This window comes from Vidua macroura, chromosome 2, assembly GCF_024509145.1.
Source record: "Vidua macroura isolate BioBank_ID:100142 chromosome 2, ASM2450914v1, whole genome shotgun sequence".
Lineage (NCBI taxonomy): Eukaryota > Metazoa > Chordata > Aves > Passeriformes > Viduidae > Vidua > Vidua macroura.
Window position 1 is genome coordinate 108,443,984 of NC_071572.1, and position 25,931 is coordinate 108,469,914.

The 25,931-nt window shown below is 37.3% G+C and overlaps 1 protein-coding gene across 3 annotated transcripts in view; it reads right to left on the reverse strand.

Moving 5' to 3' along the window:
- Positions 1-25,931, reverse strand: part of ROBO1 (roundabout guidance receptor 1) — a 292,886-nt gene that overhangs the window by 59,872 nt on the left and 207,083 nt on the right. For all 3 annotated transcript variants that reach the window (XM_053969867.1, XM_053969868.1, XM_053969866.1), the window contains exons 4-8: positions 25,505-25,625; positions 21,749-21,887; positions 20,753-20,880; positions 2,577-2,701; positions 614-785 (exon numbers count right to left, since the gene is read on the reverse strand). In XM_053969867.1, coding sequence (XP_053825842.1) covers positions 614-785; positions 2,577-2,701; positions 20,753-20,880; positions 21,749-21,887; positions 25,505-25,625 — 685 coding nt within the window. The remainder of the gene's footprint in view (positions 1-613; positions 786-2,576; positions 2,702-20,752; positions 20,881-21,748; positions 21,888-25,504; positions 25,626-25,931) is intronic.

The window sequence follows — 25,931 nt, forward strand, 5'->3', positions numbered from 1 at the left end:
AATGCTAAGATTAGTATATTCCCTGTGTATCTCTGATGTTAAAAATAAGAAGTATTTCTGATAATTGGCAAACTGGCCTCACATTATTGCTTGTAGTCATGCTCCCTGTAGCTTTCTCATCCTGTATTTCTTCCTAACTACTCCTAAAAAGGGATGGATAATTTCTGTTATTCTGCTGATCTCCATACAGGTTGATATTTTTTTTCCTAGCTAAAACACAATATTAAGAAACAGGAAAAAAAAAAAAAACAGGTAAATGAAGGGCTAAGCAAATGGCTACATAATAAAAGGGATAAAGAATCAAGCGGCAAGCAGTCTGAAAGTAAATTAAATCAAGTGGGAGAAACTAAAAAAAGTCAGATAAAAATTAACATATCTGACAAAAATCCATACACTGAATATACTTACCAAGTATAAAATGAAAATATAGAGTTACACATCATCCAGAATTGTAAGCCCCTGACAGAGATGGCCAAAACAGGATTTTTATGTTCAAAGAAACATGCAATCCACATTTATGCAAAACAGATTTCAAAGTAGTGTCACATCACTGCACTGCTGTCTTCAAATAAAAATAAAAAACTTGGAAATGAAAAAATGAATCTATGATTACCATCTGTAACTTCCAAGTAGGCTTTTGTTATAATACTTCCTGCAACATTTAAAGTCTGGCAGATGTAGTACCCAACATCAGATCTCTGGACATTGGTGATGGTGAGGTCTCCAGTCTGGGAAACTGAAAATCGGCTGGATGACTGAGGGGGCTGGTATGAGAAAAGCAGATTCTAAAAGATTTACAGGAAAGAAAAGTGGGGAAAAAATAGGTTAAATAAATTCAAATATCAACATGCATAACTTTAATATAGCTAAACAAATTAATATTTTCATATTATACAGAAAATATTCTGCTCTTCATGTCTTAAGCATGTCTATACCACAATGTGAATAGCTTCTGTAGGATTTTTTAATGATAATATAGGTGCAGATGTGCACATAGGATTGTGTAAGACTTTTGAGATTGCTCTAACACTCTCTAAGATGAATACTGGACTTTGCACCAAGTGTAACAGAGTCTAGTGATGATGTGAAATGTACAGATACCACAATGGTGCAGGCAACTGTGGTGAACCTCAGTAATTTGCTTCAATGTTCTTTTTTAGAATTTGCTCCAGGGCATTAATTTGCTTCCATTTAAATGCAGATGGTGGTTTACTTATCTGTAGTTTAACATTTGCCTTCCTACAAATGGAGCAGTTTTTAAAAAAGAGATGCTCTGTAGGTCTCTCTGAATAGAGATTTGTGTTTTATGAAAAGTCTTATAATACTGAATTAAATCCTATGCCTATTTAGATAGTTTGGGTATGAAGTATATAGTGTTCACCAAAAATCAGTTAGGGGTTGAATTTCTACCTCTGGCTGAACAACTTGTGGGTAAGAATACTTTAGGATCATGGAGGGTATATTTATCCCTTTTTTTTTGGCTCACTACATCTTGCATTTCTAAAAATTGTCCAAAGGAATGGGACACAATATTCTCCAGTACTAGCAAACACTATCCTTGACCTCCTCTTTCATTTTACTAGACAACATGTGGCTAAATAAATAAAATAAAATAAAATAAATTATAAAATAAAAACATAACACACTGACAATTATAATCTAAATTTGGTCAGCAGTCCAGTTGTACTTAGGAATTCAGACAAAAATGTTACGAATGGAGTAAAGAAGCCCATCTCCAAGTGTTCTCAATTTCTCTGCCCTATTGTTTTGTAACACAAAGAACCCTGTCATATACTCTTGCACCATTCATTCCTTCTTTCACAGGAAAACCAGAATCCCATATTCCTTCTTTCCTTCCAATAAAGAATACTTTGTGTCACATATCTCCTTCAAAAGATGACTGAAAGAAAACTGCAATTCTCTTGCTGTGCTATATTGTGTTTCACCCACTAGCTTTCAAGATCCTTTACAAAGAAGATGAAAATAATTTTCCCTCCCATTCAAATAAGGAACTTGGGAGAAAAAGTGACCTATTCAGGTATGATCTGTCAGTCAACTGATGGAGTTGGAAAGTAGTTCACCTCAGCCCAGAACCAGAGTCCTACCCATGCAGGGATGCAGATCAATGCAGCAAATAGTTTAGTTTGCCAGAAACTCAAAAACACATGGCAAACTAACAGCTGCACCATAAACCCAGAGCCAAACTTTCTGAAAATCTGGAATTGTGTGGGGGCTTGACCAAATTTCAGCGTAAGTCATCTCTCCATTTCTTAAAAGTTCTCCCTGTTAGGTGAAATAGATTATCAGAGTAGTGAAACATGGAATGTTTCTAGTTGAGTCACAGATTTATTTTTACATTCATGGAGAAAACAGGAGACAGCAAAACACAGATCTTTTCTGGTAAGATTAACATCACCTAGCATGCACATGCCTTAGAAGCAAAGAATAAGCATCCAGCATCTCCAAGTTCTAAACTTGTGTTCCACATCTTTAGGTAATAATTAAAATACTTTTCTCTCATGTGAAATCATTTCTTGAAGAAACTGCCAGGAAGGAGGACAGAAAGGCTGTTTCACCTGACTCCCTTCTCTCCGCCAGAAGATGGCTGGCTGAGGGTTCCCAGTTGCTTCACACTGGAAAGTCACCGTTCTCCCCAGTGCAGCCACCTGGTCTCGAGGCTTTACAACAAACTGTGGAGGCTCTGAAAGGAAAACACCAAAAATAAATCAATCACACTGCCATCAGCTGATTTGAAAGAACAATTTGCCTCCCGAGTTTTAATGGTATAAACCAGAACAGTTAAGTTTGTTTAATAAGGAGAGGCACAAATTGGTCTCTAACAGCCACAGCTTCAGCATCATTCAGATCATCTTTTCTGTCTGGACCTCCCCTGACTGTGCAACAAATGCTTTTAGTGCTTACCCAGTGTACAATGAAATGAGTCCCACCAGCCTGATGAGACAACTTGCAGAGCAACAGTCACCAATACAAACAAATCTGCTACAATTTGGTTTTTAAAGGAGGAGTAGGGCTGCAAACCAGAATGGAGAAATCTTTGAGGGACAGCTGGCCCAGAGGTCACACTTTGTTAAGGCCTGCAAGACACACTGCTGAATAACTATGAATTCAGGCTTACACACACAAAACTCATCATCTCTGACTTAGGAAAGCTGAGGAGAGAAAAACCCCTTAAGTGCTTATATAAGAGACTTTTGATGTAGTCATGATCTCAAAATCTTGAAGTCAAAAGCCCAAGAAATACTATTCAAATTATAACCACTTAAAATCTCCAGTTCAAACACACTGAGAAGGAATGAATTTAAAGGAACAGCAGAGCTAAATGTCTTCCTCATTTACATACCCAAGAGCATGTTCAAACAAAATATATATGCAAATGAAGGCAAATTTGAAACATCTGCTCAGCCTAACATTATAAATACTGCCAGCATTGTTTGATTTATACTGACTTCAACAACCCCTTCATCCAGTAGTAAGTAGAATGTCAAAAAATCATGTCAGTCACATTAAAAAAAAAAAATCAGCATAGATGGCATTGGTGATGTTAACACAGAAAAAAAAATCTAGCATGTTCTATAGGCTGTTAACTCTTGCTTCTTGAAAAATGTGCATTAAATTAAAACCCATTTATTTATTAATTTCCATTTTTTCTGATCATCTGCCTAAAACTAATTATGCTCTCCATCTTCTTTGGATTGAGAATAAAGGGGATGTTTTGTATCTGACTTTAAGGAATCAAATTATTTTGATATCCATTTCCTTTTTTTTTTCCCTTGCGAACATTGATGTTTACACAAGATTTTCCTTTTAAAACAGTGCAAAATATGTAATTCAAAGATTTGTTTTGCAAACATCAAGCGGTAGTGGCTTTATCTAGAATAAATTCAATAACACTTAAGTCCTTCTTTAAAAAAAAAAATGCTTTCAGTGTTCCTCTGGGCCAATTCTTACAGTTTTCTGTTCCCCCTGCCTTGTGTCTACTCCCTGGTGAGCTTATATCAGAATATATTCTTCCTACGCCTCTCCTGCTTTTGAGAGGAATTTTTGAAGCATAACACTACTGTCTATATTTGGATGCAAATGCTACCTTTCCTAGCATTTCCTTAGATAAGAAACTATGCAAAGCAAAGCTAAGATTGACCTACTGTAATTAGCTGACTTCAAAACATTTAGCTCTGAAACGTTCAACCAGTACCTTGGAGGAAGATGTGGGAAGACTTTGACATGACAACACATTTCATTTGGAAGGGAGAGAGAACTGGCTGGGGGTTTGCCACGGGGTTGTGAGGCATAGGGGGGGAAATGGAGATGAGGGTGAAGCACCTTTGTTATGCTGCTAGATTCTAGTAAGGAGAATAAATTTAGCATACAGTTAAATTTAGGGCTTGGCAGGTTCTGTACTAGCCTCTGAAACAATGCCACACAATGTGGAACTGAGGGCTTCTAAACCCTGTGCTAGTGCAAAAGATTTATGAGGTTTTAGATTTTTTTGAACTCAAGGACAGGTACAACTATTAAGAAAACAAAATGGTTCTGACCGCTGGAGAAATAGCTGGATGGTTGTGATTATAGTACCTCAAGATGACCATTCAGGGACTACTTAACACAAAAAGGAAGAGGAATTTAGTCTTATAAGCAGCCATGGTAGAATTTATAAAATATAAACAGGTACATATTTCTCTAAGTATTATTCTAAATGCATATTTGTATGGATACTACTCTAAAAATATATGCATATTGTCCATATATGTATAATTCTAAATCTATTGAAATCAAGGTAAATAATACTAATCTTATTAGCTTCAATGTTAGAAGAATTAAACAGGGTTAAGTGAAACTATTATTAAATTCCATTCCATTCCATTCCACTGTACTGGAAGATTTTTCACTGTCTTTTTTTTTTAGTATCATTTAGTTTGATTTCACACCTTGGGTCACATACATGTGGTAGGTAATGATGAGACTGTAAAAGATGCCAAAATAATAAATACCTGTAAGAAAAGAACAACTTCTATCCTAGAAACCTTTTAACCAAACACAATGTTTTTAGCACACTTTGAAGTTCAACCCATGCAGTCACTGAAGAAAGGAGACATTAGGATTTGACTCGCTACATCACACAAAAACAGACAGAAAATTTGCAACCCATTACCTTTCTCTTTGTCATTAAGTTACCCATACTTCATGCAGAATTTATTCTGTTCGATGTGTCTTGCCAATAACAAGTAAAAGATGGGAGCTGAGTGGTTGGAGGACATGGAAGGGGATGGATGGGAAGGGGAGGAGAACTTCCCGTCACAGTGATACGATGACTAGAAGATGGCCAATAAAATTTCAACTTACCAGACACAACTAAAAACAAAAACAAAACAAAAAGAAAAACATGGAATAAATAAAATTGAACAGACATGAAACAAAGCAAAGAATAAAGCAAAATTAAAAAAAAAAATTAAAAATGGATCCTTGGTAAGGACCTTAGAAAGCAAACACATATTCTGATATATGAAAAATAGGTTTATAATGTTGAACAACATTTTTATATTTTGATCTTTAAACAGCAGTCTCTGTCACATACTGAAAAGTAGGTGGTAGAGGAAAATGGGTAACTGACTGAAATACTGGCCAGGTAGTCTGGGTTCTACTCCAAGCCTTTCTAATGAGCTGATGTGTACCTTGAGTAATTTTTTTTTCCCCACATTATTATTATTATTCACCTGCATCAAGATTTTTTTCTTGGCAAAATTAACTTAAAATCTCCAGTAAATATGAATCTGCAACACTGCTGAAATGGAACGGTAACATTTACAGCCTTTCTAAAGCATCCAAACATTTACAAATGGAATGCATTTTTATGAAGCTAATATCTATTAAAAAAGAAAGTTCATTAAAAAATAGTAATATGCTAAGGCATTTAGGTCACACACAAATCTCTTTAGTATAGGATTGCTGAGTCAAGGTCATAAGGCTCACTAATAAATTGTAAATGCAAATTATTCCACAATTAAAACTAGTTTGAAAAGATTCTTAACCCTTTTCTTTGTCTCCCAAACCAGAATTTCATTAAAATATTCAAAACAAAACATTTATGCAAAACATTAGATTTTTCAATGTAAATTATCAGTGGTAAATTATCAAATATTAAATTATCATTCAACCATAGTTCAAAATTTTTCATAAACTTTGCAATGGCTCAGATCCTGGCAAGGTAACTTTGCTTATAAATGGAAGGCATGTTAGAAAATATTCCAACCTCCTATCAGTGATAGAAAGAACAGATTGAAAATAAAAAAAAAACAGAAGTAATGTATTATGAAAATATACACAGATACTGACCACCAAAAAAGAAAAAAAGTTAATATAAAAAAAGGTTAATTGGTGATAATTACAGTAAATGCCCAAAAATATATAACTTTTTATATCCATGCTACACTTTGGTCTTATCACTTTATGTTGACAGTAAACCAGCTCTTGTTCAGCATGGGCACAGTTTCGTATCGAGTAGCTAAACACCCTCAATTCACCATCCTCTGATAAACACATGCAGGAAACCACTAATATGCACTTTGCCAACATTCATTGGCATAGGTATGAGGAGTCCTGGCCTCCTGTTCTAATAAATACAGAGGACTCCAGGTGTACTATGAAAACGAAGCAGAATCAGATAGAATATCGGAATTTGGAACATGCTGAAGACAAGAAGCTGCAACTGCATATGCCAAACCCAGATCAACCAGATTTGAGTTTTATAAGAGACATTTCTTTTTTAAGGAAATAATCTCAAAGAGAGGAAATTTAAAATACTATTTTCCAAAGATTTGAGTTTTAAAGAATTATTCTGGATGTTCACTAGCCTTCTTTAAATGGTATTTCCCAAAAAGAAAATCAGCGTGCATTACTCTGTTCAGATTATTTTTAAGTCTACAGTTCCTAAGGGGACTGGGCAAGAAATGCTACACACGAATTCCTGAGACAAATCTGTTCTTCCACAGGTACTGTTGTTCATGTGTAAGTCTATATTTCCCAGTAACCATTGCTTTTGAACTGAACAGCTCTTTACTAAACTTGCAATTACAATCTGACATGCTCTGGAATTAGAAATTATTCTCCTCAAAACACAACTCATTATACATGAAACAGCCTGATAAGAGATTTAATGGAATGAAAACCTTGCACAGAGAAAGCAACTCTAAATTTCTTTTTTTTCATTTGTTGAGTAGTGCCAAGAAGAGGAAAGTTCAGCCATCTTAGAAGCAATGCAGAGCTGCTCAAGTCCTCTACTGGAAACTCACTGGAAAATGCCTAACAGGGTGCTCAATTATATTTCTACAAATTAAATTAACTTCTAAGTGCTGAATTTCCCCTTTTCTTTTTATTAGACATTTCTTACTGTAGGTCATATATAACCCTGTCAAGCAAATAAATTTTTTTGCCCACCTGCGAAAACAGAGGGGACACTGATACATGAAAATAAATCCCTGTAGAAACAGGGCATCACATTGGTTGCAAATCTGTTGAAAGGGCAAAGGGTGAAGTTTCATAGAAAAATTTGAACAATTTTGTCAGAGGGATATCATGTGGTTTAAAAGAACAACAATAATAGCAACATCTACAACAAAGACCACATTCTTAGTTTGGTTTGCAGCCTATTGATATCTAAGGTTACTAAAACTGAGAAGCAAATTGTTTTTTCTCTATCATAGCACATTTTATTTGACACCACTTTCAATTATAAAGTAAATTAATTTTCCCTGTGTTAATCATGGCTTTTCACATGGCAATTAAGTGGAATAACCTGTTTGTAAAGACAGGAAGTTAGCACGTAAAACCGCAACTACCAGAGGAATAATATTTTTGCCTTTCATATAATTTCCTTGACATGCAAGGCTTTTCAGGGAAGACGTGTCCAGTCGCTGAACAAAAACCAAAAGAAAAGTGGTTTCCAGTCTAGTGACGTGATCTTTTAATGCCTTATTCTTTCCAGCAATCCTATCAACCTCACTGGGACTATTGGTATCATTAAATCCACTCACAGGAGTAGGAATTTTCAGTTTTAGGACTTAAACTACAGCCTAGTACAGTTGCCAGATGTTAATGGAGCAACTATTACATTTGACAGATGTAGTTTTGTAGGTTCACATGATAATCAGGTTGGAAGCAACCTCAGAGGTCTCCATTCCAACCTCCTGCTCAAGAGGGTCAGCTACAGGGTCAATCAGAGATTGATCCAGGGCCTTAAAAATTGCAAGGAATAACAATGCACAGACTCTGGCAGCCCACTCTGCTGCTTGGCTGCCCAGCCAGTGGAGAAATGCCTTCTCATATCCAGCCTCAGTCTGCCTTGTTTCAACTTAAATCCATTGGTTTCTTGTGTTCCCCCCATGCACTGGTGGGATGAGCCTGGATTTGTCTCACCCTGGGGTCTCATATGAGACCTCAACATGCTGTGTGCAATGACTACATCTAAAAAAGACACATTTTGTAGCTCTCCTCACAGAGGTGAAGGCAAATGTTGATCTAGTGTTTCTCTAGAACCCACTGGTTTCCTCATATTTAGAATAAAATATTACAGTGTTGCATCTGTTTCCTAGTCTGCCATTAGGCAAGTTAGAAGCTTCAAGTACCCCATTTTTGATAGCTTGGTAGCAATTATCTATCTCAAAAGGAGCAAAATTATTGACATTTTAATTTATGTATACTAATAAGATGCTTTTGAGATCTTGAGATCCAAGGTGGTACTTAACTACTAAAGAGTATTTTGTTCAGCATGTTTAATACTCATTAATTATTGTTCTCACTATACTATTTACAAATATCTTCCAGGTGCTTGGAAGATATCCTGTTATTTAACTGTCACAAGTTGAACACTTTTGATTGAAGCTCAATGTGTTTCACTTTTGATAATTTAAAAAAAATCTTCATGTCTTCAAGGACTGCTGGACACTAATAGAGGTTATTATAAAAGAAGCAAGGAAGTACAACTCTAGACCACAGAAATTAAACAATCACAATTTTCAGGCCAATAATTACACACAACAATCAAGCTCATATCCAAACTTTAGCTTCTGTACAATAATTGACCATTATGACTAATCTAGAAAATGGCAGTCCAAATGAAATTTGGATTCCTTCCAACTAATTTTGTGATACATTAATCCCACTTCAAGTGAAATATATCAGAGATTGCATGTGCCTATAGAAATGAAGTGGTAGGAGACGGGACAGGAGTATGAGCAGATGTGCTGGAGTAGACAGTGGAGTGAGAAGCTGGAATTTCCATTGGGATTGGCCGTGTCCAAACTAGACAGTGAGGGGGGAGAAACTGCAGAGCTAACAACAGAGATAGCACAGAGATTGCTGTGTTATCTGCCAGGGAGCTGTAACTCAGCTCTTTGTCATCTTCTTATGAAATAAACGGGTGAGAAACCCACAGTTTATGACCTCTATCTGAAATGTGTGGGTACAGAAAATTTGGATACTACAGTCACATGTAGAGGAAATGTAAGAGTCTGATTATGTTTAGCAAACTGGTCAAACTCTGACTTTTCATGCCTTAAAAAACAAACTACCAAGAAATCCTGAATAATTCCAAACAAAAATTCTGCAAAAAGCTGCCAACATCTTCTATTCAAAAATGTGTTTAATTTCTGATCCTGCTAAACTCTGCAATCTAATGAAACACCTTTTATGTTCAAATATCTGAATGAGGACCATTGAATACCTCCCTGCAACATGACTACCAGATATTTATGTTGGTGTTTTGCAAAAACTATTATTAACAGAGATCGTTTAAGACAATGTGCCATGTTCCATTTCCTATCTGGTGATTTGTAGGCTATTTGTTCTTATCAAAGCAATCTGAAACTCTCAATATCCTTGATATGCACATCTCTCTGCAGTCATTTGTGGAAGTATCACTTTCTACAGAGAAATAAACAAAAGCCTGAATCTCTTGTCCTGAAAAAAATACAAATGCTGCCATTCAGCTGCCTCCTGGCTTCAGCCTGTGAAAACTACAGGAAAACAACACCAGGTACAGTACAAAAGAACTGGGGTATATCACTTTTCATTCTCCCTGGACTCTATTTTCAGCTGTCACTTCTTGAGATCTAAATACATACACACACAATTCATATTTTTTCCTGGATTTTCTGCTGTGGGACCAGTCTGGGCCACCCTTACTCACTGTGAATGCTTTCACAGTGCATGGTCCCAGAGCACCAAGTTTGACACAGTGCAGCACAAATGTCTGAGGAAAGGTCTCACAGTCTGGCGCCAAGCACGCCACAGCCACAGAGCTGAGGTAAAATGTTTACATGAGATTTTTGATGTCTCAAATCAAAAGTGATGACTTGTAACTGCAAACCCCCAGCAAGGGAGTGCTCATGATTTATTGTATTTATGATGAGCAGAAAAATATTGTTTTAGATTGCTGCTGATTTGTCAGATAAGCACTTCTTAAGTTTAAAGGAACAAGTGACTACGGTAATTTCAAATTTACCAAACCTGAGAAGATAAAAATCAGATTGGAAACAAAAAAAGAAATTAATTATTTTCTATAATTGCAATGTGAAGAATGAAATTAAGATAGAAACAAGTGACTTACTAGTTGGAAAAATAGTTCTAATACTAAGACCACCTTTAGAATTAGTGAAACCCATAAAAATACTTCAGTTTCACAGACAGAAAAGTGAACATGGGGAAAATCTTGGCATCAATTAGGTGCTGCTTTCCTCAACATACTTTCAAAGAGTTTTGTAGTTTTTTAGAATTTATATTTATTTATTTTTGTTTACTATTGATTCACATCCCCTCTTCTATCTGAACACTGTAAAACAGTCAGGTTGCTCTGGCTTCGGCTGGGATAAAGTTAATTTTTCTTCTTAGTAGCTGCTGTAGTGCTGAGTTTTGAATTGAGTATGAGAATAATGTTGATAACACACTGATGTTTTGGTTGTTGCTGAGCAGTGCTTAACCCAAGTCAAGGACTTCTCATGCTCTGCCAAGTGAAGAGGGATACAAGAAGCTGGGAGGAAGCATGGCTGGGACAGCTGACCTGAACTGGCCAAAGGGATGTTGTATGCTATAGAACATGATGCCCAGTATTTAAACTGGTGATAACTGGGTGGGAGCTGCTGATCACTCTTCAGGGGGACGTTGGTTGTCCTTCAGCAGGTGGTGAGCAATTGTACTGTGCATCACTTGTTTCTCTTGGATTTTATTTTTTTCTCTCTCTTCATTACTATTACTAGTTTTGTTATCATTAGTATTATTAGCATATTTTACTCTGTTTCAATTATTGAAGTGTTCTTGTCTCAACCCACGGACTTCTGGATTTTGTTTGTTTGTTTAATTTTTTTTTTTTTCTTTTCAAATTCTTATCCCCATCCCACTTGCTGGAGAGGCATTGAGGGGCTGTGTGGTACTTAGATGTCAGCTGGGGTTAAACCATGACATGTGCTGGGCAGTAACAGAGAAACAGACTGGCTGGAGTTTATGCCCTGCACAAAAAGTGCCACTCTCAGGGTACTGAGGGGCTGCCACCTGCACTTGTCACTGAGCACTTCCTCCAGAAGCCTCAAACAGCTGCAGTCTGGAAACTTGGTGGTCACATCATCCTGACACTGCCTCTGACCATGCAGGGCAGGATATATGCTCTCATTCCCAGCACGTGGCACGTGCCTGGCAGGCTGGATTTAGCCTGTGCCTCTGGACTTGAAACCCAAAGAAGGAAAAGGGCTGGCGCCTTTGTGCACTCAGGAGAGCTGACGTGCTCCAGGGGAAGTGGTCTGAGCAGGAAAAAAGGCACGTGTCGCTCCTTGGTGCTGACAGGACAGACACAGCCTTGGAAATGTAAGTGCTTCTGGAGCTGCTGCACATACCAGGGAGACAGACAGGCCAGGGTAAGGCTTTAGAACACCCCTAAACAAGGATGTCATAACACATGCAGCCTGGCAGCTCAACATCACCAACTCCAGAAACAATTTTGGAGATGAGCTTCAAGCACCATGGATTCAAAATCAATGATTCTCCATGCTGCAGCAAGCAGGAATGTGCCTTCTCCCAGCCTTGCAGTGGGAGCAACAAGCAATTTGTCTTGAGAGCTTGTTGTTTCCCCCTATTAAAATGTCTCAAATCTTCTTTCTCCCTTTGGTGGTTTAAACTCCAACCTTTGCTGATAAACACCACAAGCTCTGTGCACTAACCAAACCTCCTGCTTGGGTGCTATTCTCATTTCAAGAGCAATCAAATGGCATTAACTCCTTATGGATTTCTGGCCATTCTGCGATTTAATTTAAGCTGAGAGGTGTTTCCTTCCTCAAATCTAATTCAAGAGGCTGGACAGTAAAATCTGTCTCTGTTTCAGCTGTGTATCAGCCATGTAACTATATAATTTCAAAGTCTGATTTTAAGAAGGTAATGAATTTTCCTTTTAAAACATCAAGGTGAAAAGGGCTACACAAATGTGCATGTTTGTCTATACGTGTGAGGAGCCCACTGCAAACATCTGTGGGTAGACAACAGTGTGTGAAATGTACTCATATGAGACTTTTTGCTTTGCAACTGATACTAGGAAAAAATTGAGATAGATCATAATCTGTGCTCCTGTAGGATTCAATGATGATTTCTATGATAAAAAACCAAAAAGGCTTTACATTGCAGCTTTAAAGGTAGCACTTCTCAGGTTAATACATGTAGTACACAGTTTAAAACGTGTATAAATCCTGTAGTCACTGCCTTGAGGTGACAAAGAGAAATCTGAAAAATGGAGGGTAGGAGACAGAGAGGGAGAGAGGGGGATTTAAGATTTTCCACAAGTTCCTCTTCTAGTCTACCTTCCCCCTTTCCTTGCTCTGGATCCTCCTAAACCACACTATAAAACTGACATAATTTAGAGAGCACGAGTCTAATTCCATCTATTTAAAAACTAGAGTAATGTGGTACACTGTGAAGTCCTGCTTCCCAGGCTTCTCTTTTCAGAGAAGAGTTTTCTTCCCCCGTGTTTTAAATGAACTGAGGTAATTTTAGGCACTACTGCAATCTAAGTAGTTGTGGCTACAAATATTTATACTAAAGCCTTTTAAAAGACTGAAGAAGGATGAATTTTAAATAAACTGTTCAGAAGTACAAAAAGATTATGATAGATAGATACTATTTGAAGAATTCTTATGAGCTTCCTACTGCATTTTTTGACTTACAGTTGAAGATAGTAGAACTGAAAAGGAAACTGAGTGGGATTTTTTTCCCCAGCTGTTTATGATAGCACAGAGTACTTCTTGGAAAGGAGAACTTGAAATCCATAGCAACCTCCTTATAACAAGTTAAAGCTATTTGTGAAAAGTGGCCAAGGCCCATGATCAGCGGATACCAACACACACTAAAAATGGAAGGACAATAAATCTCTGCTGTGCACTAACTTGTGATCATTAAAAAATGTTGGTTTGGGCATGCACTACTCAGTGAGGAATACTCTCAAGTGAAATGTATTATTTCGAAAGAAACCTGGATTTCTTCTCATGGGGATGCCATACCCCCCACATAGAGACAACCAAGTCTACACTAACACCCCAACTTATGTTTCAATAATGTTAACAGGAAGCTAACTGACATATTAAAAATATTTAATTATAGGCAGCAAAAAATACAACATGTAAGAATTCTATGCAAGCCAGACTATCCACCACGTACAAAGAATTTTTACTGTCATGAAGGCAGAAATGAGAACAAGATGCTTTAGGAAATAAGGATGATCTGCCAAAATAAAATAAAACTAAAAAATTCAGGGACACTGAACCTGGTTTTCATACAGTTCTCTGTCAAAAGATGACAATGCTATCAAAAGTTGCTGGTAGTCTGAAAGGACCACCGTTGCTGGTGGACGACTGGACAAAACCAGAACTCCCAGGTGACTCCCTGCTCTGTACTGAGACCCAGTGTGTGACCTTAACTGTGTCAAAAGAGAGAGCAGCTGTCTCACATGAGGAGGTGCAAGTCCTAAGTGTGCTGTCATTGGCCAGAGAGAGACAGAAAGAGAACAGAATCCCTGCCAGTCCTGTGTTTAGAGAGCAGGGAGCATTTATGAGAACAAACCAAGCAACCTCATCCATCCAGACGAGGACTTTGTTTTTGTTTCTCTGTCCTGTCATCTTATTTCACACTTAGAAGGGTAAAAAAAAAAAAAAAAGTCATCCCAAACTTTGGGAATTAGTGTGCGGTCACAAGATGAGAGGAGCATGCAAATACCTCCTGCAGAAAATGATAATTTAAATAGAACAGTTCAGCCTGAACAAAGAATTTTTTCCTTACACTGCAAGATTCTGACACTGAGCCTACAAGACAATCAAGTCCACATATAAAGACAGCAAAAATTCTTTATTACCAGTTCTTGAGTGTTATTCAGCACCTAGCAACAAAGCATTTTAGTGCTCAAACACAACACAACTCATAGTAACAAACAGTACTCAAAACAGCTTATCAAAATAATGTTTCAATGCACTGTTATTTAGTATTTTTAAATTCTTTAAGATCAATTCAGAAATTACTGATGCAAGTAAACTAACAAAAGTAAGGGACTGTACTGCAATCACTATTACTCACAGCTATGAACTAGGCCAAAATAGAATGTGTATTACCTTTTTACAGATGTTTAGCATAATTTAATAAAACCAACGTTTATTTCAGAATTAACATATAGCAGAAGTACTGTTTGCTGAACAACCAATTAAAACTATTATTCCTTGCACTCTAATTTTATTCAGAAACCCAAAAATCTTCAAATTATACAACTTGCAGTAAAAATCTACTTCTATCTATTCTACTGTCTATTTCAAAGACAGAATTATTGAAATGTTATCTTTAGAACAGCAGTCACAGTAAGTCTGCAGCAGTGAAACCTAATACAAAAACAATTTTTTTTTCCACAGCCATGGGATTTAGGAAATTTCAGGCACTAGAAAAGAGCCTTCATATTTTCTTTGCTACTTTTTTTTTTTTAAATTGAGTGCTGAAGTATGCTATACAAACCTACTTGCTTCAATTCCTTGCACTGAGTGATTAAAATGCACAATTTTTGAGAATTATACAGTAAATAAACCCCTTTCAGCAGTAAAAAGCCTCTAGCTTCAATTTACTTCTGCAATAACATTTCTCCAAATTATCTGGATGCCTGTTCTACATGCTTAAAAACATGTCTCAAGTCCTTGTTTCAAAGCACCAAACTGGAGGAAGGAATCTCAAAAGTTTTTGTGTTATTTTCCTGTAAAATATTGTTGTCACTGTTGTGAGATTCTATGTAAAAAACCAAACCAAATCAAGTCAACATCCATTTTGCACTTAAAAACCATGGAAGCAGTTATTTATTAAAATACTTACAGATTCCTTCTTTTATCCGTGTTTTAGAAATGCTTCAGGAATCTTAGTGTTCATCACTTACATCAGTTAAGACAAGAACCTTCAGGGCTCTAATCTCCTCTTCAGACAGTTTTCTCATTTCCTGCTGATTAACTTTTAAGATTTCTGTTCTTTCACCAGAAATTGGTGGCAGTCAAACTCCTCAGATCCTTGATAGAAATCTGATGTGCTATCAGAGTTTACTGCAGTCATTAAGGGGGAAATGGGCTCTTTAAGGTATTGAAATCACAGGAGATGGTCTCCTTCATTTATCCTGCCAAAAGTTTACTAATTAAAAAAATCCTGAAGTTCATTGGACAATCATTGTTCTTCCTTCCTTTTTCAAGGGACTGAGGGCAGAATATTGCATCAAAACAGTTCTTTCAAAGGAAGAAATACTGATTTAAAGAGAGAACATGAAGACAAGTTCAGACCTAAATCCAAATCCTAGTTTTAAAATTCCAGTGGTCAAATTCAGCCCTGAGACTGTGAAAGGTTCACTACAATGCATAATAATTGCTGTACACCTCAACAGCATTTCTATAATCCCATAAAACTCTGAATTTTGTCTTGGTTGTTTTTCATGCTTAATGCAGTTACATTTACAGCCAACTTCTAATGTGTACCAGCGGCCTGACACAGCGGAAACATTTCTATGGTATCAGACAGATGAAAGAGCAAATCCTATTCCTTTATATTCCGGGTGGTATTCGCAGCCCTTCCCAGAAGCCTTATCAAATAGATGTCTTTTACTGTGTGCCTTGAAGCTACCTTGCACAAAGAGGAGGTGCAAGGAGGAGGAAATTCCAGACCTGAAGCATGTGCCACCTTTTCAGATTAAAATTCCTTGTCAGTTGACTCCTACGCAAAATCACAGCCAGGAGTCACTTTTCAAAAGTTCCACTCTGTATCTACCTTGCAGACAAGCTCTGTTAACCCTAAAATTAAAGACACCATAATCTAAAAAGGCTTGGTATCAGAGACTGCCACTGTAAAATATGAACTGGCTGGTACAATTTCCATAGGAATTCTTCTTTTTTCCTGCCAAACAGATAACACCAAATGTGCTTAGTGCCTTTGACTGGCAAAATTTACATTTCACAGTTCAGCCACTGCTGCAGCAGGTTTAGGTGTAGTTTAGGCAGGGCCCTGTACCAAGTATTGCACACTTCTCCAGAGCCACTGCTTGAGTAGGGAGAGCTAAGAAGAGCTCTGTTCAAGGAAAAGACTCCAGTTTTCTGCTGACTACCACAGTCACCTACAGCCAGTGCTGGTGTCACTCTTGTGAAGTCCTGAAGCCAACTGAGCCACTGGAGCTGTTGCTCCTAACTCCTGCTGAGTCTCACCTACTCTGCCACTGCTGTGATGGTTCCTGGCCAGCTGCAGATTAGGGCTGCCACTGGAGCCCTAACTTACACTTGTGTGTTTCAGAGAACAGCTCATTTCACCAGAAATTATAAACCTATTATAAAATTAGATGTCAAAAAAGCCAAATTAAGTACCACAAATGGTAGCAAAGCAAACAGAAGTAAGTGAGAATATGTAAAACCTTTGGTTCTTAGATTTGCTTGAAAGTATTTTCATGGTTAAATGTGGGATTTGCAAATTCTTGAAGATGCCCTACTTCCATTTGCATTAATGGTAAAACTAATTCTCTTTTACTACTCAAGTTCTGAAGTATGCATCTCTGGTAATTTTGTGTGTCTTAGGAACATTGTTTTCAATGATATACATAATAATGAAATATAAAATATATTTCCTACAGTCCTGCTTTGAGGCATAAAGCTAAGCAAGTCACGTAATACAAACCTACACAAAATATGAAATGCATCTTGCATATATATTTCAAATACAATACAGTATAAATACAATAAATATACAGCTTGCTTAGTGCTAGAGCAAGAGAGAAGTCCACTGGTTCCAGTGATGCCATTTTTTTTGGCCATTTTTTCCTTTTCTGATGTATATCAGCTACTTGGTGAAATATAATGCGTTAGCAAAATATAATGTATTGTACTCTGGGCTGCTTCCTGGCATTATGTATTGACTGAGGTATTTATTTAATAATTAATCATCTCCTGAATGAAATGCTTCCACATGTATTTACAATGTCTCTGGATGCCTTACAGATGCAGTACACATTGCTGCAAAATGAAAACAGAGGGTAGAATTCTCCAATTTTAGGTATATGGAAACAACATCAGGATTACATTTCCTTAACTATTTAATTTTCCAAGGAGACAATAAGATAACTTGACAGTTTTAGGGATGGAAATGCTTCTAAGCTGCAGGAATAAAACACTAAAGGAAGAGTTCAAACTTCACTACGTCAATACAGAACTCCAAATTTGGTTTGTGAATATGGCTGAAGTCACAGTACACATGTAGGAAACACTTATGGTCCCCAAAGTTATGAGCCTGTACAGAGGAAAATAGTGATTCCAATAACCAGCATCTGTGACGCCAGTGCCATGAGCAGGAAGAACATAAAACTGGAACTGATATTTCCTCCCCTCTCTTGTATTTTCTACAGTTAACAGTTTATTACACAGAGAGAGAGGGAGAGTTGAACTATCTGAGCTGACAGTTCCTAGTCCAGGGACATGGCTTGGGCTGGCTCCCATCACTGTGGCTGTGGAGCATTCCCGAAATAGGGAGCCCTGCAGGGCCTGCATCAGGCCCTGCAGGGCCTGCATCAGGCACAAGGCAGAGCTGAGCAGGAGAGGGTCCAGTGGGATCCAGGGCAGCTCCCTGTGGGACCCAGGATAGCTGTTCACCTCGTCCCATCCACACCTCCCTGACAGCTGCCTATCTCAATTGCCCTGGTGCTGCACGCTCCACGTTTTAGTGCCCCAGATAACCCTCCACAGGAGAAAGCACACTGGGGTCAGCCACAGTGTGAGTGGAAATGATGAGTAGAGAAGAAGATAAATCCTTTTCCTAGTGCTGCCAACCCCGAGGCCCTGAACAGCACTGCTTGCAGCCCTGCCACGTTTCACTCCCTGCCACAGCCCCACTGTGCAGACACTTGACAGATGCAGACTGTCCCTTTCCTGACACAGACACACGTCTTGGGTCACCACTGACAGCTCTCATATTCCTCCTCTGGCACAGAGTCTGGCACAGAAATACCACAGCCTCTTGCTGAGATACTGAAGAGGAAAAAACCCAAACCAAAGCTCTGCAAATAACCCGAACTCACTCAAACCCACGCCAAACCTCCTCCTTGCCCTTTGCTGAATTTAACATGCCTGCACAGTGGCAGCTGTAATGTCTGAAGCTGTGATTGGCAATGCAGCCCTCTGTTTACAAACAGGCAACAAAAATAACTCAGTTTGGCGCAGCAGAACACACATTTACTAAATTCTACAGTTAACAGATCATGTGAGGATAACCAAAAGTGAAGAAAAGAGTTGCCAGTTGCATTCTTTAAATCACCCAGAAAAAAACCCCATTAAATAATAAAAAAGCAATGAACCAACCAAAAAATTCAAAGAGCTGTGTGTCCACAATCAGTCAGAGCAATCTTATTTTAGTACTGAAACAAAATCAGTCTACTTTTCTAGATATAGCATAGTCAAAAAGCTGACCCTTTAGGGAAAAAAACCCATATGTTTTTTTCTCAAGGGAAAAGGAGAGGAAGAAAAAAGAGGAGAAGGCAGAAAAGGGAGGAAAAATATGAAAAAATCTGAATGGAAAATGCATCTGCTAGAGGAGTATTTTTTTCCCCCTTCCATAAAACTTGGTCTCTTGGATACGCTAATAAATGGATTTTGATCATAATTTATTTCATTACCAACTACAAATTGTCCCTACACATTACAGTTTCTCACATCAATCCCTCCTATGAAGACATTAGTGCAGACAAATGGCTCAGGAGGTAATCCATTCACACTGGGAAACAAATTACCCCATAATAATATCCTCAGAGCAAAGCTGCCACAGTGTAAATATCTACTGTGTAATACAAGCACTTAAAAATTAGGATCTTGATGAATCAGGACTTAGGCTATGATCTTGTTCCTTAAAAATACCAGTTTATTACCAAAAAGATATAATTCAATTTCTAACATCTACATACTTTAGTCATTCTATATCTATTAGCATCACTAAGCTAAATGGGAATTCAAGTATGCTTTTGTTTATTATTTTGAATAGGACTATGAAAGATTAGGGCCACCAAGAGTTTATTTACAGAAATGTAACTGCTCAACCAGTCATTAAAGCAAACTTTCTTAATAGTAACATTTTACAGGATTAACAGTTGATTTAAGACATGCTCTTCAGAACAAATCACTATTTAAGAAATAATTCAGTCTTTTTCCTTTGAATAAACTGTGCTTACTGCTCACAAGTTTATCCTTTAGTCTCCAACACTAAGCATGAGAGCTGGTTATTTTACAAACATAAGGTATGAGTTTTGAAGTATAAACATCATGGTGACGAACAAAACAGAACATCTCAAAATTCTTGGTTTTATGAGAGCTTCAACGAAAGAATTCAATACTTTCTTAACAGAGGGACACCAAATGTTTCTGGTGGAAAAACGAGAGCAGGTTCAGGGCAAGACCTTTCCTGTTACAGTAAATGTGTCAAAATAGAGGCCTGTTACCAAATAAAATACTTTTAAGCCTATACTTCCCCAGAACTCCATAATGACTAATTCCCACTGAACAGAGAAAAGGACAGAAGGACCATCAGCGCCCAGAAAAAAGCATCAGGATGACATCATTGCCTGTCTGCTCGCCAGGAAAGGAAGAGAGGGATTATCTGAATAGTGAACATCTGGATTGTGTATATAAAGGCAGTGAAGGATTTTTATACATATTAGTTCACTGAGTTCCACTGAATTTTTATCTTACAAAGAAACAGTAGTGCTTCAATACGCTTTTATAATGAAAAAGCAACAGGAATTCCAGTGTCTGGGTTAGTGTACTAAAAGATACACAAACAGATTTATCATTCACTGCTTCTCTACTATATTTAATTGAAAAAACTTGGCAGATACTTGAACTTGCAACTCTTTCTTTTTAAATTAAAAAAATGCAGCTTAATTTTTTGAATTAAAAGAATGCAACTTTCTTTTTTCTGTGCTTCAGATACAAAGATTGCAAGTGCCTTGATTCTGAACTTGAGGAACTGAAATACTCAGTTCCTCATCCCAGCATTGTAAAGACTGCTTAAAAAAATCTTACACGTAAAGTGTTTCCATTTCCTCAGACTACAACTCAAAACAAATTTGTATTTTCACTTTTTTTTTTATCTCTAGTGTTGTTGTACAAAGAAAAATCAACTTATTCTAGTACAACTTTATTTAACTTTATTATTTGCAAAGAAACATTCTTACCTTGAACTGTTAAAGTTGCTGATGCCTCAGCTTTTCCAACCATATTTTCTGCAACACAAGTGTATGATCCCATGTCTCCTGCCATAACTTTTCTTATTTTCAAGGTATGATCATCACGGATTTCGTATCTTTAAATATACATAGTAGTTAACAATGAATAGGAATAACAGAACTTTGTACAATTTCTGTAAAGGGTAAAACCATGGGGGATTTGCTCTGAAAATATTCTCATTTCTGTATTTCCCATAAGGGGGGAAAAAAGTATACATACTTATAAATTGATAATGCAAAATAAAGTTTTAAAATCAAAAGATATCCAAGTATTTGAAAACCGTATTCTGATATTATTTGCACACAATTGCAAAGCCCTAATGCAGAACTGTTAAAGGGTTTCTTCTTTCAGTCCACTCCCCTGAAAGTTTTTTAAACTGATAAGTAGGATTTCAAATTAAGTAAATTTAGTATTTAATCTATCTCTATATCGATCCATCACAGGACGTGTTTACTTTTAATAATGTGTTTTACTTTTTGGCCTGAATTGCAGCAATAACAAGGAAGTTCACTGGAAACCTAGCAACAAAAACATGTATAACCAAGGCAGCTTTCTACATTTCCAGCCTCCATTTTGCAATTCCAGTACGCATTTCTTTATGTTGTAATCTCTTTCACTATTTGTAATGCATTCTCCAAAACTTTTAGCAATCACAAAAGACTCTTCAGGTGAAGAATTAATCTGTATCTCATACTATTGGCTGAACTTGGTTGTTTTATGTTACATTTGTCATGTGCTGTCACAACAAAAACTTGAAAGCAGGCCGTTCTTAAGTTTCAACATAAATTGTAAATTCAACTAGAGCACAGTGCTAATTAGAAATGTTTTACTGGATCAAGCCAGGCCTTTTGTATTCAAGACAAAGAAATTCTAGCTGTCAATCACTGAATGGCCTCACCATACACGAAACTATGTTATAAAAAGGGTAACTCCAAGTACTGCACCTTGCTTTTGGCAGCTCCCCGTCATCTTTCCTCCATCTCACTGTAGGGACTGGGTCACCTCTTGCCTCACACTTAAATTCCGCACTGTCATCCACAGTCACCGCCAAATTGCTCGGTCTCTTCACAAAAGATGGTCTCTCTAAAGGGAAAGGAAAGGAAAACAAGGATTAATCCAGCAGTTCTGTGTCCAGATTGCACAGGCTCTCTGTGAGGTTGCTCACAGGTGTCAGCAGCAGCAAGCACTCCATGCAATAATTTCCAATTCTGCATTTGAAAGGCAACCTTTTCTCTCACCAGCACACATGAAGTAAAACAAGCCAAAAAAACCCAGAATGTCCTCTGTGGCATTCACATTCTCTGAACAGAGAGACATAATTCTCTCTCTCTCAGGGTTTTTTCCTGGAGAAACACAGAGAGAAGAAGAGAAACCATTCTTATCTGTAGCTGTGTTTGTGCCCATGTGGAATGTGGTATGGAGATTGTTTACCCAAGGTGATTGCTTGGCTGGATTCTGGTGATGGTTGTTTGGATTCATGGACCAGTTGGATCCAAGAGCTGTGTCGGGACTCTCAGCAGAGAGTCACAGGTTTTTCTAGTTAGTGATAGTTCTTGTTAGTGTAATACAGTGTAATATAGTTATAGTGTAATATAGTATAATAAAGTAATTAATTAGCCTTCTAAAATCATTGGAGTTCAGGCATCATTCTTCCGACATGTCTGGGATCCCAGCACCGATAGTCCTCTCTGTAGTTTTTGTTCATCAAAACTGCTGCTATCCCTGATTTAAATTGCAGGACATGGATGAGCCAAGTCCTGGCTCACCAGAGTCAGATTCACTGCTGCACACTTATGCTCAGACTTTCTGGAACAAAAGGTGACCTCAGTACAGTCTGGGTTGTTTTGGAAAACTGCAAATTTCAGGAAAGGTATTGATACACTTTTCTACCTGTACCAGGATTCAAAGCTTTAGGTTGCTGGGCTATTCATACTTTCATAATTCCACACCAGGCTGCACTGCCATGAGGTTTGCACACTCCCAAGAATAAAAGTGGCTTTAAACAATTTCTGGAATATTCCAGGAATGACCCATCTAGAAGAGCAGCACCAGATGACAACAGCATGTCCATAAAATAACTGGGAAGGTTTAACAGGAGAGTGTTTGGCAGGTTCCTTTGCCTAAGGCAGATGAACTTTTTGTCTATAAACCTGTGAAATCTCTGAGGGAGTTGAGAAGGCAGTTGCATGTTTTGACTTGTATGTACTAAAGATATAAATATCATCCCCCTGGAACTGCAACAGTCTGAGGCCATTGGCACCATCAGGAAGTGTGAATACCCAAAAATACTCCACAAATTTCTCAGAGGAGTACAAAACAACCAGACAGAAGGATAAAGAGACAATCCCATGCTCTTCATGTCTCACATTTGTGTTTGAGAAAAGCGGTTCTAAATATTACTCTGGATTTGCAGACACAGAGATTCAATATTACAAAAACGTCATAGTTCAAAAAGGAAATGTGAACTGAACAAAACCTTATTTAAAAAAAAGCTTCCTTTATTCTCGAGGATATCCAGACCAGCTGGACACTTGTGTTGTAGAAAACTTAACTTTGCTGGCAATGGTAGGAAATAATGTTAAATGAAATAGCAAGTTGATCTTTAAGCTGTCATTTCTAGTCTGAGTTCATATACAAGAAGTGAGAAATAAAACAGAGATCTACAGACAGAAATCTAGCTGTGAACTAAAAAGATACAAATATAGACAACCCTCTACCCTGGCCCCTTTCTTGTAGGTGCCGAAAAAACCAAAACTGCATATAAGAAAAGAACATCCAGATTAAATCTCAGAGTAGGAACAGTTTGGGGAAGAATATTGAACTTAACTATGCAAGAGGAAAAGGACTGATCTGGTAAGACCAAGACTGCTGCCCAACTGCAAAACTCACAAGAGGCACATTGTTCTCCAGATCAGTTTCCTAAAGGAAGAGTAATTGACTCCCACGAGTTTTTGTCTGCCCATTTATAACACTCTTACTCAAATGCAGAAAGGGATAAGGGAAATCAGCACTGATTTAAGAATCTATCTTTGTCACATGATTATTTGGTACATACAAGGAAAGCTTAGCAAGGATCACTTTGAAACTTTCTAATATTACAGTTTCTGGCATGCATCCTCCCTCTGATCTAAAGCAGAGACCTAGAAGCAAAAGTTCAACTTCTAAATAACCAAACCTCATAAATAGAAGATTAATGCAGAAAAAATTTAATATATGAAGTCAGCATATTACTCGTGCTTTTTCATGCATATCCAAGTCTGAGTTGAAAGAATAAGGTGTTTTAAAGATTTCTAGACACAGGCTGGTAAGACATTCAAAGCTTTACTGACCCATTTGAAAACAAAACCTCACTAGTTTCCCCAGGCTGAAAATCTGAAATATGTCTGAAAGGAACAAGAGATGAAAAAAAAGCCAGACAGAGCTCTGCCTGCAATACACCCCTCTTACAGGTGTTTAGCAAGAGAAGTATTTTTTCAGCCTAAGTTATCAAACAGTCCAGCCCATGATTCCCTGCTTGGCAGCAGACTAGTGATGAGCTATTAAATGGTACAGTTAAATAGAAGCCTGGTGCCAGGACTTTACTTAATTAATTACAGCTTTCAAGTTTAGATTTTGCTTGAAACTTCTGAAAGTCTATTTGACAATAAACTTCCTCCCCTAGTGCTTCAAAAGGGTTTATACAAAACCAAAATAAAACAGTACAAGGGATCACAAAGTCTTCCTCAGCTTCTAAAGGGTTACATACCACCTTCTTCCTGGATATTCAGTTTGAACAATTTTAAGATGGCATAAAACCTTGTTTTATTTAGGAAACCCCTGCTTCACAAGAAATTCTGAACACGTCTGTTGCCTGAGTCCTAGCTCAGCAACGTAGAGAAGACAGATAAAAGTGCCAAAGACAGACAAGACAGCTCTTAAACATGAATTTAATAAAAATAAAGCCACCAACAAACTACTATTACTGCAGCAGTATTGTGATGGAAACCAGTGTGCTGTGAACCAGGGCTTGGACTGTCTCATCCTGTAAAGATGCAAAAGCTTTTTTTTTTTAGAAACAATCAAGCTATCTCAAGTCTCCTCTAATTTAAAGTAAAATGGGACATATTTTGAAGGAAAAGCATTTAAATTCTCCTATGCTGAAGGAACACTGAGACTGCAGGTGGAATTACAGCTTCCCTCCTGATGTTGCAACCAAACATGCAATTTTCAGCTAAGTTCAGCTATCTTAAATGAAAACATATTTTTTGATGCTCAGAGGGACTATCAATAGAATCACTTGAACAAGCAAATCTGTTGTAGTTTTACAACACTCAGCACATGTTCCTATAAATGAAAGGATAATTTTTCCAAATAGAAATTTAGAGTAATTATGATTCTTTCCAGTAAGAAGGAAAAGAAGCCTCTGCTTCTTAAACTTGTTAATTTTTGTTTTGCTGTTATTTCACAATACTGATCCAGTCATGGACACTGGAATTATTTTCAGTTTGAGCATTAAATACAAAAGTATCTTATAATAGGAAGAAATTGTCCCAGGTGGGCTGCAGAGCCATTACCTTCCCTCTGTGTACTAGATCACAACCATGAGAAAAACATTTTCAGCACTGAAAAGGAAATAGATCAGAATAATCTTTAGAGAAAGGCTTCCTAGGAAAAACAAAAGATGGACATTTTCATCAATAGAGTCTAAAAGGAATTCTTACCTAAAACAGTGAGCTCTGCAACTTCACTTTCACGTTCTCCAACCATATTTGTTCCAACACAAACGTATTTGCCAGCATCGTTCTTTCTTGTGTATGTGATCATAAGCTTTCCTCCTCTGATCTAGGACAAATCAAGGATAACAAAAATACTTTAATATGAATTATTGATTTAATAATAATAGATTGGAAAATATTTTGTTACAGATAATAGAACAAGCCATTTGTGGTTTTACATATCACATTTAAAAAGTGGAAAAAATTACTATTAGCCTAATTTCCTTCTCTTATGCAAAAAGCTTGTGTTTAAATTTTACATCAGTATTTTAAAATCTCTGAGATTTGGAGACTTGTTAGTTTTTTCTTCATTCTGTGTAATGTAATGCATGCTCACCAGCCTGTTTAATGCTTGTTAGCCAGAAGGACTACA